The sequence below is a fragment of the Acomys minous genome (genome assembly GCF_964271855.1).
Source record: "Acomys minous genome assembly, chromosome: 2".
In the NCBI taxonomy this organism is placed as follows: Eukaryota; Metazoa; Chordata; class Mammalia; order Rodentia; family Muridae; genus Acomys; species Acomys minous.
This window is the reverse complement of record NC_140484.1, coordinates 27213525-27226810: the sequence shown is the minus strand read 5'-3', so window position 1 is coordinate 27226810 and position 13286 is coordinate 27213525. Positions and strand designations below refer to the sequence as shown.

The following is a 13286-nucleotide window of genomic DNA, read 5'->3' as shown; positions in this document are numbered from 1 at the left end:
GAGAGGGTTGTGAGGCACCATTTGGGTGCTAGGAATTGAACCCTGATCCTCTGGAAAAGCAATCCATGTTGTTAACTGCTGAGCCATCTCTCCAGGCAAACTTTAGCATGATTAAGTAATTTGCCATAAGATAGCTCAGCAAGTAAGTGCTCCTGCCACTAGGCCTGACACCCTGAGATCACATGGAACTCACATAGTGAGAAATCTAGTTCCTCCACGCTGTTCCCTGACCTCCACACATGTGCTATGGCTGTGACAAGCAGACACATGCACACACCCACACAGAGAATAAATAAATGTCAAATTATTAGTAACAATGTGTTTGGGGTGAAAAGTCAGCAAACGGAAGAAGGGACAGAAACTGAATTCAAGCCACCAACTCTGCAACTCTGGTTACCATACACATTTATGTTTGTTTCTCCATGTCACGTGGGACACATACCATGTAACAAAGGAGTTGTGATCACTAGTCATCATGTCTACATTAACGTTACACCTAACAGACTCAATTGCAATGAGGTAAGCACTTTAGAACTGAGGTACTCTGGTAAACTATGTTTGTTTTGTTTAAGTCATCATTTTTTCCTAAAAGCATGCTTTTCTTTTTCTTCTTGTTTTTTTTTTTTTTTTTTTTTTTTTTTGGTTTTTCAAGACAGTGTTTCTCTGTGTAGCCTTGGCTGTCCTGGACTCCCTTTGTAGACCAGGCTGGCCTCAAACTCACAGAGATCCACCTGCCTCTGCCTCCCGAGTGCTGGGATTAAAGGCATGTGCCACCATGTCTGGCTCTAAAAGCATGCTTTTAATTATGTTAGATCTTGCTGTTAGTCAGGGATATGGTTACCAAAAATTCCTATCACAGAACATATATTTACAGACAGACTCAGCTAGCAAGGAGAAATGTGTTATTTCCTGAACAATACTAGGCAATCATACAATAAACCAATTTACCTACCCACTGTATTTAAAAAAAAAAATCAATGGACTTAAAAAACAGTGGTTTCCAGATTTAGCACTTGAATATGCATACTTTCTCTTTCACTATCAATCAATAAAGCTTTTGTGCCAGCTCATAAAGGTATCCATTTTAGCTCCAGATAAGACAATAATTTATTCTCCCCTGTATGTCTTATACTGGCAAGGCTCAAAACCAGTGGGTTTCAACAAGGGTCATTTTACCTCCAGGGGACATTTGACAATGTCACACTTGGAGGTGAGGAGGATATGGTGCTCTCAACAGTCAATCAAGCCAAGGAGGCTGCTACTCATCCTACAAGGCACAGCAGCCCCTGCACACATCTCAAAGAATTATCAGGCCTAAAATGCAGAGATTACTGAGACTGAAAAACCTTTGAGTCTTTTCTTATTAGCTAACTGCCTTGAAATTGTTATTGTATGTAACTACTGTTTATTTCCTAAATAAAGTTAATTATACTGAGAGCCAATAAGATGGCGCAGCTAAAGACCTGAGTTTGGTCACCAGGACCCATCTGATGGAGGGCAAGAACTGACTACCACAGCTTGTTCTCTGACCTCCACCACTCTCTACTGCAGGTGTGTGTGTGTGTGTGTGTGTGTGTGTGTGTGTGTGTGTGTGTGTTCACATACATACATAATCAATAAATTTTTAAGAGTTTAAGATAGTTTATAGAAACAGAAAATACAACATCATTTACCATGTCTCTTTTCTGCAATAGCAGTTCCATTTATAGCTTCAGGTTGTGTTGATAGCAATAACAGAAAAGGTAAAAAGAGGGGTTAGAGAGATGGCTCAGTCATTAAGAGCAGTGACTGCTCTTCCAGAGAATCCCAGAGGAAAGCCACATGGCAACTCACAACCATCTGTACGCCCAGTTCTAGAGAAACAGATACTGTCTTTAAGCCTGAAAAGTAGCCACTGTTATCCGGTGCCAAGGTTATATAACTGTCATGGCACATCGCTGGAGTTTAAGCCCTGGTTTCTCTAATGTGAAAGGCCCAGTTCTGAAGAACTAATATTTCTCACTTAGGAGAGCAGGACGTGATTAACAAGTAAACACAGCCGGGTGGTGGTGGCCCACACCTTTAACCCCAGCACTCAGGGAGGCAGAGGCAGATGAGAGCTATGAGTTCAAGGCCTGCCTGATCTACAAAGCAAGCCCAGGACAGCCAAGACTACATAAAGAAATTCTGTCTCAAAAATAAACAAAAACCCAACAACAACAACATCAAAATACAAGTAAATACAACACTAAAAACTACCCTGTAAGTACCTACAAACGAATATGCCTCGTTGCCAAGTTAGCCAATCATCTGGTTTTGAGACCTTGAAGTGAGTTTCTAATTCTAGGCTACTTTAAATAGAAAAACAAAAATGTCTGGGCAAAAACCAACTCATGTACAGTGTAATCGTTCACATTTCAATGGCAACCACATTTTCTCATCAGCGCTGGCCTGTGTTGTATAGCGGGCCTTACCAAGTGTTGGTTGTCTTTGAAGAGAAAATGAAGATGAGGAGTACAGGAGAAGACTGGTCAAATGGTGCTGGGGTTGGCCTGGTGCTATGTACTCTAATGATAATTACTGGCCCCCAAGATCTGGCTGCTTCCCAGATGGCCACCTGTCCTTCTTGCATAAACCTTGCTTCACCTAATTTAAAGTGATTGGTTAATAAAAAATGCTGAAGCTTGGTATCTGGCAGAATAAAGGGAGGTAGAGTTTGGGGATTGCAGGCTAGTGTCAAGGAGAGGAAAGAGAAGGAAGAGAAAGCAAGGCAGGATGAGAGGAAAAGGAAAAAACGAACTGGCACCATGGGATGGTGTGGGAAAGGAGGACACGGCCAGATCAGCATGGATGGAGGAGATGGAGAACATTTGCAAGTGTTTATGGAATTATGGATGGGAGATGGCCCAAACCAAAATCAGAGCAGATGCCATGGTACAAGAGTTTGGGAGGTAAAAGACAGCTTAGGAGGTAGGATCTGTCATGGCCCAGGTAAAGGCTATTCTAAAAATACAACAGGTGTCTGTGTCTTTACTGGTTAATAGCAATAAACATTTATTAGACCATATTTTTAAATTAACCCCAAAAAAATAGAAGGAAAATGACCTATTGTAACAGTTCCATACTGTTTTTTATCCTTTACACCATTTCATTGCCCTTTTATGGTTTCCTTCTTTCTGTCTATGTAAAGTACTATTATTTTAAAAGAAGTAGGGCTTAAAATATTGATATTTTTGCCTCTGTAGAATGAAGAGAAACTAGAAGAAAGGACACTTGTGCCTTTGGACTCTTCATCAGACTCAGAAGAGTCACTGTTCTGCAATGTGATATTAGGAGTAAAAACACAGAGAGGAACTATTAAACTTAGGCAGAAACAAAGACATCTGGTCCTTCCAGTGAGGTCACAGCTCAGAGCTGCAATTAAGTAATCATAGAACAATAAGCAACACATTTAAAGAGTTAACAAGGAATCTGAATAATTTAGACACCTTTAACATTTTTCCTTTATGATTATTATAGTTATTTCTCTCTCCTATGATTTTACTATATAATTCTAATTTAGTAGCTAATATAAAAAAAATCAGCCTGGGTGTTAGTGACACATGCCTCTAATATCAGCACTTGGGAGGCAGAGGCAGGCCGATCTTAGTTCCAGCCAGCCTGGTCTACAGGATGAGTTCACTTAAGGTCAAATGTCTTAGTTATTTTCTATTGTTGTGATAAGACACCATGACCAAGACAACTAATAAAAGGAAGTGTTTAATTTCGGTTTACTGTTGGAGAGTTAGCCTATACTGGCAGAGCAAAGGCATGAAGGCAAGAACAACTGAAAGCTTACATCTTAATCCACAGCCACAGGCAGTGACACACCTCCTCCAACATGGACGCACATCCTGATCCCTCCCAAACAGCTCCACCAATGGGGACCAAGCACTCAAATGTGGGTATATGGGGCCATTCTCATTCAAACCACCATAGTTGGAATATAGCTCAGTAGAAGAACATCTACAAAACGTAAGAGAATCCAGACAGCCGGGCGTGGTGGCGCACGCCTTTAATCCCAGCAGGCAGGTGGATCTCTGTGAGTTTGAGGCCAGCCTGGTCTACAAAGTGAGTCTAGGACAGCCAAGGCTACACAGAGAAACCCTGTCTCAAAAAACCAAAAAAACAAAAGAATCTAGACAAGCCTGTATTTGTAAAATGTATTATTCTTTTCCTACTTCATCACAAAGTCCTTCCAGCACTAATTTTCAAGTCAATTTTAGCCAGCCCATTCCTTTTCCCTTTTCCCACTCTTATTCTAGCCCTTTGCCAGGACTCCTGTAGTCTCTAAAAAGTTGTTGTTTCTAGCCTCTCCTACACACTACTATAAGGTGAATCATCCTAAAAATACTGCATTGCTATTATCCAGCCATTCAAATATATTTAGTATAAATGTCTTCAACTGGTCAATAGTGTATTTCCAGAGTTAGTCAGGAATATAGGGAGGAAAGCAGGAAGAGAATACAGAGAAGCCACAGCCACTGGCCAAGCAAATCCCATGTTTTCCACAGTGATATGCAAAATGCTATTAAGTTACTATGGGACCAGAATAACCCTAGAAGCAAGAAGCATCAAGACTCCCTTTGAGTTGGTGAAGGACTTCTCCAATGCTGTAGATCAGTCTCAAGCTACTCTCCAGAAAAGAAAGGGAATAAAAGTTCCCTGAGTCTATAAAGCAGTCCTTATCTCTCCCACAGGCCCACCACAGCCAACTACATAGAATCTAACTAGACTGTGACCTACGCCAACCTAACTTGACTACTTAGACCTTTTCTCTGGTCTTATTCCTACCTACCTTATGACTCAATTCAACTCATGGTCTTTCTATTTAACCCTTTCCTTGCCCATCCTAGTGACCAAGCTCTCAAGAATTTATAATCACCTCCATCACTAGTGACCCTCTCTAAAGGTACAATGAAAACATAATCTGATACTTCATATAGCAAGTATTTAGAAGAATACATATATTTTCAAGTAAGTCTTAATTATAATAAGCTATTACCATAGTAACTTCTATAGAGTTCCGAGAAACAAAGACAAAAACGGACAAAATCTTTGCCTAAGAGCCCTGGAGCTGGAGAGATGACTCAGCTGTCAAGAATGCTTACTGCTCTTCCAGGGGACCCGGGTTGGTTCTCAGCACCTACACTGGTAGCTAACAACTGCCTGTTAACTCCAGTTCCAGGGAATCTGCCACACTCTTCTGGCTTCCATGGAAACCTATACTCATGTGATATCCACCTAACACAAATAAAAATAAATCTTAGCCGGGAGGTGTTGGCAGCAGCACACACCTTTAATCCCAGCACTCAGGAGACAGAGGCAGGTGTATTTCTGTGAGTTTGAGGCCAGCAGTGTACAGAGCTAGTTCCAGGTCAGCCATGGCTACACAGAAAAGCCTTGTCTTGAAAAACAAAAATAAAGTAAAACAAACAAACATACAAATGCAATGAAATGAAAAGCCCTGTTACTTAAAAATGCTAAAATGGTGAAATTTTATCAAATCCTGACCTGAGAGGTGAACTGATTTCCATGACTTGAGGGTGTGGGAGAGAGGCGTGAGGGATTAAGAGGAGGTACACTGTTACATTTAGGCACATAACAAGACCTTAACTATGCTGGCACCTTGATTTCAAAGTATTAAAAACTGTGAGAAATACATTTCTGCTCTTCACAAGCCCAAAATGAAACGAAAGAACCCGGAGGCTGGAGAGATAGCTCAGTGGTTAAGAGCACTATTTGTTCTTCTAGAAGACCCAAGTTCAATTCCCAGCACCCACACAGCAGCTCGCAACTATCTGTAACTCCAGTTCCAGGGGATCCAACACCCTCACACAGACATACATGCACATAAAACACCAATGCCTATAAAAGGAAAGCAAAAAACAAAAAACGGAAGAACCCTATATCGATCAGACTTCACAGAGTGTTAAAATAATGAAACTAAGCTGACAAATACAAGCTGTAGACTTCTCACCAATTATTTTGTAATCAAATTCAGGCAATAAACTTACACATCTCCAAACATTTTTCGGAGATATATTTACGAAACTTCTTTTTGGTTGGTTTGGGTTTGGTTTTTCAAGACAGGGTTTCTCTGTGTAGCCTTGGCTGTCCTGGACTCACTTTGTAGACCAGGCTGGCCTCTAACTCAGAGATCCACCTTAGCATTATCAAGGTGTAGTAGGGCTGGATGCATCTTCTCCTACTGAGACTACACAGTTAGAGGAAAGGGATCCAAAGGCAGGATCCAGAGACAGCCCTTGATCCTGATGTTAGAGGCCCCACATGAGGACCAAGCTGTACATATACGTGTAGGGGGCGGGGCCGAGGTCAGTCCTATGTATGCTCTATGACGGGTGGTTCAGTCTCTGTGAGCTCTTATGAGCCCAGGTTAGTTGATCCTGTAGGTTTTCTTGTGGTGTCTTGACCTCTCTGGCTTTCAATACTTTCTCCCCGTCTTCCATAAGACTTCACAAGCTCCGCCTAATGTTTGGTTGTGGGTCTTTGCATCTGTTTTCATCAGCTGCTGGGTGAAGTCACTCAGGGACAGTCACGGCAGCCTCCTGCCTGCCAGTAGAATATCATACTATACTATACAGAGAGGGGTGGGTTCTCTCTCATGGCATGAGACTCAAGTTGGGCCAGTCGTTGGTTGGCCATTCTCTCGCTTTCTGCTCCTGCTTTATCTCTGTACCTCTTTACAGGCAGGAGAAACTTGAGTCAAAGGTTTTGTGGCTGGGATGGTACTCTCATCCCTCCACTGAAGTCTTTCCTGGTTACAGGAGGTGGCCATTTCATGTTCCTTATCCCCTACTGCTAGGAGTCTTAGCAAGGGTCACACTCATAGATTCCTGGGAGTGTCCACTGTCCTTCATTTCCCCTACTGATCCCAGTTCTCTTTCCCGCCATCCTCTCCACCACACTTGATCCCTCCTGTTCCTCTTCTCACCCCCTTTCCCAGCCAGATCCCTCCTTCATCCACTCCAAAGAATATTCTTAAAAACAAAACTATATTGTCATCTTGAAGTAACTCTAACCAAGCAAAAGAAAAGATAGATCTCCCATGCTCATGGACCATTTTAATATAGTAAAAATGACCATCCTACCAGAAGCAATCTGCAGATTCAAAACAAACAAGTCCAACACAATTCTCCACACACTTTAAAAGGTCATTTTCCCCTTCTTTTGGAAACACACACACACACACACACACACACACACACACACAAGCCGGATAGCTGGAACTATGCTGAATAATAAAAGAACTGCTGGAGATACCATCATCCTTAATTTCAGGTTGTACTACAGAGCCATGCTGATCAGTGGAATCAAATTGAAGACCCAGACATAAATCCACACACCTATAGACATTTGATTTTTGGATAAACAAGCCAGAATTACACACTGGAAAAAAAAAAGACAGCATCATACCTAAATGGTTCTGGTCATACTGGACGTCTGTAAGTAGAAGAATGCAGACAGATCCATACTTATCACCTTGCACAAAACTCAACCCCAAATAGATCAAAGACCTCAACACAGGGCTGGAGAGATGACTCGGAGGTTAAGAGCACTGGCTGCTCTTCCAGACGTCCTGAGTTCAATTTCCAGCAACCACATGGTGGCTCATAACCATCTATAATATGATCTGAAGCCCTCTTCTGGCATGCAAATAGGGCACTCATATACATTTTTTTAATCTTAAAAAAAAAAAAAGACCTCAACACAAAACCAGGTACATTGAACCTGAGATAGAAAAAAAAAAAGTGGGGAGCAGCCTTGAACTCATTGGCATAGGAAATAACTTCCTGAACAGAACACCATCAGCTCAAGCACTAAGATTAACAAATGAGACTTCATGAAACTGCAAAACTTCTGCAAGGCAAAGGACATCATCATTCAGACAAAGCGGCAGCCTACGGAACGTGAAGAGACTTTTACTAACTATATCCAATAGAGGACTAATACCCAAAACATATAAAGAACCCAAAAAACTAGTATTAGAAAAACAACCCCATTTAAAAATCGGGGTACAGATCTAAACAGAGACTTCTCAAAAGAAGAAACTCAAATGGCTCAGATACACTTATGTTCAACACCCTTAGCTATTAAAAAACATGCAAATCAAAACTATTAAGATCAATAAAACAAGTGACCACTCATACCTTCGAGGACATGGAATAAAAGGAACATTCATCTGTTGCTAGTCTGAGTGCAAGCTTTACAGCCACTTATGGAAATCAGTGTGGTAGTTCCTCAGGAAGGGGAAATCAATCTACCTCAAGACCTAGCTATTCTACCCTTGGGCATATACCCAAGGGACATTTCATCCTACCACAAGGACACTTGTTCAACCATGTTCACTGTTGCTCTACTCTTAATAGCCAGAACTTAGAAACAAGTTATATGTCTGAAAAGAGGGAGGAGCCAGGCAGTGGTGGCACACGCCTTTAATCCCAGCACTCAGGAGGCAGAGGCAGGTGGATCTCCATGAGTTCAAGGCCAGCCTGGTCTACAGAGCAAGTTCCAGGACAGTCAGAGCTGCTACATGGAGAGACTCTGTTTTGAAAAACCAAAAAGAAAAAAGAAAAAAGAAAGAAAGAAAAGGAGGAAATACAGGAAGAGACAGCTAGAATTAAGGGCCATTTAAAGGGCAGTATGGAAACATAATACAGTAGAAACTTTAAAAATACATATATAACTGTGATCTAAATGAAATCACCAAATAATAGATGTGACAGAGTCCCAACTAAACATATCTTGTCACAAATGAAGCTTTCAATACCAGGACTGGGATATATCTAATGGAATTATTGGCCAAAGGGGTACCATGGGAATCCCCAAACAACCCAGGCTGTGGTCAAGACTATAAATCGTTTTCCATAAACTGACAACACTAACACAACTCACTGAACATGGAGGAGTCAGGCTGGTACCTACACAGAGCCTTCAACTCTACATTCTAGAGTCTTTGGTATAGGACAGTACTCTGCATGCTACCAAATGAAGAACATAAATACCAACCCAGCCAAAAACCCTCTGCTCTACAATGGTGTCCTGCCTACATGATAGTGTAATAGTGGCACACAGATTGTGGGAGTAACCAAACAATATTTGATTTGACTTACAACCCACTCCACAAGATGGAACCCATACCCCACATTGCTTGGGTACTGGGTGACCAAGAACTTGAGACAAGATTGACCAGGGACCTAGGGTAAAATCAAATACTACTGTCCTTTTAAAACAAAAGTAGCAATAAAATGACTCCTAACACCACTCTGCTTTACTCATAGACCAGTGCTTTGTTCAATCATCATCAGAGAAGTTTCCTCCTGCAGCAGATGGGAACAAATACTGAGACCCACAGCCAGACATTATGTAGAAAAGTGAGAGACCTTGGAACACTCTGCCATAATTGAGAGCCCTGTAGAAGAAGAGGCATAAAGTGTGTAAGAGCCAGAGGTGATGGAAAACATCAGAAAACAAGCCCTCTCACTCAGTGGTTCTCAACCTTTCTAATGCTGCAAACCTTTAATACAGCTCCTCATGTTGTGGTGACCTCCAACCATAAAATTATTCTCATTGCTACTTCATGTAGCAACTGTAATTTTCCTACTATTATGAATCCTAATATAAGTATTTAATATGTATCCCCTGTGAAGGATCAATCAATCCCCCAAAGGGGTTGTGAGTGACAGGTTGAAAACCACTGCTCCAAATCAACATGATCACAGCTCACGTGAACTCAGAGACCAAGGCAACAAGCACAGGCCTGCAGCAGGTCCTCTGGATGTGCAGTACTGTGACTTCCAGTTCAGTGTTTCTGTGGGATTCCTGAGTAGGTAAACAAGGACATCTCTGATTCTTGTGTCTTCTCTTGGGCTCTTTTGGGGCTCTATTTATTTTGTCCAATTTCAATGTGTTTGTTTTTGTTTTATAGTATTATATTTTATTTTATTATTATCCCTTAGAAGCCAGTTTGTTTTCTAATGAGTCAAAAAGGGAGGGGAGGTGGGGGGGAACTGGGAGGAATAGAGAGGGAAAACTGTAATCAGTATATATGATATGGGGGGGAAATATACGTTCAATAAAGGGGGGTAAGTAACACAGATAAAAACAATTAAAAAATCAATTTTCTTCTGAAGTTTGTTTACAGAGTAAAAAAGATAGGGTTGATACTGAAATGATGTACCAACAAATTTTCACAAGTTTTATATTTATAATTTTATCTTAAGTTAAAAAATATTTGCTAGCATAGAAAGCATGACCTTCACACCCTGCAATCATACCTGTTTCTGAGCTTCTACTTTCTGCTTTCTGGTTGGGTCAATTGCATCTACCATCCATTTGATAGTGAAGTATGTTACTGCACCAAATATTGTTAAACGGAAAATTAAACCAACAACTTCGTTCCGACTCAATGGACGAGAAAAGGCTTCAGCATGCACCATCTTGATTGTTAACCTTAAGAAAACAAAGAGAAAAGTCACTAGGAAATAACAATATTTGTTACAATTGGGAGAGAAAGTACCAGTAGATTGAACTAAGTATAAAAAACAAACTTCTGGTCAAAAACCAATGCCTATTGTTTAAGGAGTGTTTGATTTGAAGGAGAATAGTGCATTAAGTAAATAAATACATTAAAAGCTTCCCTTAGAAACTAAAGATGAGCCGGGATGATAGCACACACCTTTAATCCCAGCACTCAGGAGGCAGAGGCAGGCGGATCTCTCTTGAGTTCGAGGCCAGCCTGGTCTACAAAGCAAGTACAGGACAGTGAGGGCTACACAAAGAAATCCTGTCTCAAAAAACTGAAAAAAGAAAGAAAGAAAGAAACTAAAGACGACTGGCTGGAGAGATGGCTCAATGGTTAAGAGCACTGTCTGCTCATCCAAAGGACCCAGGTTCAATTCCCAGCACCCATATGGCAGCTCACAACTGTCTGTAATTCCAGTTCCAAGGGATCTGACACCCTTATACCAATGCACATAAAATAAAATTTAAAAAAAAAAAGAAACTAAAGATGAGATACAGGTTTAGTTATAGGATGAATGCTTATTAAAAATATATATATAATACAGATATTATGTTACTTAGCTTTTAAATATGTTTCAAAGAACCTAGAAGACAATGGCTTACATTTTGTAAACCATCCTTTGCTTCCAACAACAAAGTAAATATGAGGCAAGAGAATTTCAAAACATTTGAACCAACTAGGCCTGCTGATGCCAGCTTGTCTGTTTTAAGGTTCAGTAACTCAGATTTGAAACCAACCATGGGCATTCCCAGAAAGCAACGGGGGCGCTTTGGTGTGGGTGCAGGAGGGTTTGGGCTTAGAGCCTCATGCTTAGAGGACAAGGACTCTCACCACTGAGCACTTTTCTCAACGCCTATGTGTATTTTATAAGGCTCATCCCAGCAGTCAGGAGGCAGAGGCAGGTGGATCACTGTGAGTTCGAGGCCAGCCGAGGGCTGCAACACTGGCAAGGTTGAGAAACCCTGGTCTAAAGGGGAGAGGAGAGCAAGAGAGGGTGATGGGCTGACTAAACGTGACATGAACACAAAGGGAGGATCTGAACACGTGATCCTGTACTTGGGAGGCCAAGACCGACCGTTGTGAGTTCAAGGCCTGTCTGGAGTACACGGTGAATTTCAGGACAGCCTGGGCTACAGTGAGACCCTGTCTCAACAAACAACAGGTTACATAAGAAGACCCTATTACAAACAAAAGAAAACAACTCAAGAACAGGGTAAAAAAAGGTGATGTGACTACTTTTAAATATAGTCACCCCTGAGCAACTACAACAATCAGGCTTACAGCAGGAATTCGCTCCAGTGTCAAAGGCAATACCTTCACAATTTAGGAGATAGGATACCACTGTCCATCAATGTCATTAAGCCTTAGCAAGTGCTGGGGGAAGGGGAAAAAAAAAGTTCATGTATTAACTCACGTAGAATAAACAAATCAGAATCTAGACTGCTCAGTGGTAGGTGCTGAGTGGATACTGTGAAGACTAATATCCGTGTTCCTTCTAGTTCTAAAATAGTTACTTTTCTTTTTTATCTTTTTCTTTTTTTGGTTTTTCGAGACACGGTCTCTCTGTATAGTCTTGGCTGCCCTGGACTCATTTTGTAGACCAGGCTGGCCTCGAACTCACAGCGATCCACCTGCCTCTGCCTCCTGAGTGCTGGGATTAAAGGTGTGCGCCACCATGCCCGGCTGTTACTTATTACTGCTAAGTTAAATGCTTCTCAGCGGGTTTCTGGAATAGCTCTAACACTTGTTTATAGTTGCAAAGTAAAAGAAACCTTCCAAATTCTTTCAGTCATCCAATAGCATTTTGACTTCTAAAAGCATTTCCAGGTGAGGGTTCATACTTCTCAGTTACTAGAAGCCACTAGTATTACAAATTATTTAACTTAAACAAGTAAATGAAAGCTCTTATTTTAGATTTAAAAAAAACAACAAAAAACTCTGGTCAAGGATAAGTAGTTCATTCAATAATAACTTACCCAACATCAGGGGCCTGGAGAGATGGCTCAGAGGTTAAGAGCACTGACTGCTCTTCCAGAGGTCCTGAGTTCAATTCCCAGCAACCACATGGTGGCTCACAACTATCTAATAATGTGATCTAATGTCCTTCCCTGGCATGCAGGCATACATGCAGTAGAACACTGAACATAATAAGTAAAATAAATCCTTAAAAAAAAACCAAACTTACCAAACATCTACAAAAAAATGCCCAGCAGTACAAGGTGGAGCATGCCATTAATCCCAGTACTCAGGGAGGCAGAGGCACATGGATCTCTGTGAGTTTGAGGCCAGCCTGGTCTACAAAACAAGTCCAGGATAGCCAGGGCTCTGTGTAAGAGAAACCCTGTCTCAAAAATCAAATTAAAATAAAGATAAAAATAATAAGAGCCGGCCCCAGTAATCCCAGCACTTGGTAGGCAGAGGCAGGTGAAACAATGTGAGTTCAAAGCCAACCTGGTCTACAAAGAGTCCAGGGCAGCCAAGGCTACATAGAGAAACCCTGTCTCAAAAAACAAAAACAAACAAATAAAAATAATAATAGCTAATATATAATTATTCAGTAGCTTATTAATTACTAAAGAAAAAAATGGAACTGACTTAGCCACCAAATTATAACTGCTCATATAACAAATCACAATATGGATTAGTATACATTAGTATTATTCATTAATATGAATTTCAAAAACTAGGGCACATGACAGTAAACTTCTCAAAGTTTGTTTTT

At 41.0% G+C, this 13286-nt stretch overlaps 1 protein-coding gene across 3 annotated transcripts in view; it reads right to left on the bottom strand.

Moving 5' to 3' along the window:
• Nucleotides 1–13286, bottom strand: part of ATAD1 (ATPase family AAA domain containing 1) — a 74001-nt gene that overhangs the window by 33503 nt on the left and 27212 nt on the right. For all 3 annotated transcript variants that reach the window (XM_084772251.1, XM_084772253.1, XM_084772252.1), the window contains one exon: nt 10317–10491. In XM_084772251.1, the coding sequence (XP_084628377.1) occupies nt 10317–10478 (162 nt within the window). In that variant the 5' untranslated portion in view covers nt 10479–10491. The remainder of the gene's footprint in view (nt 1–10316; nt 10492–13286) is intronic.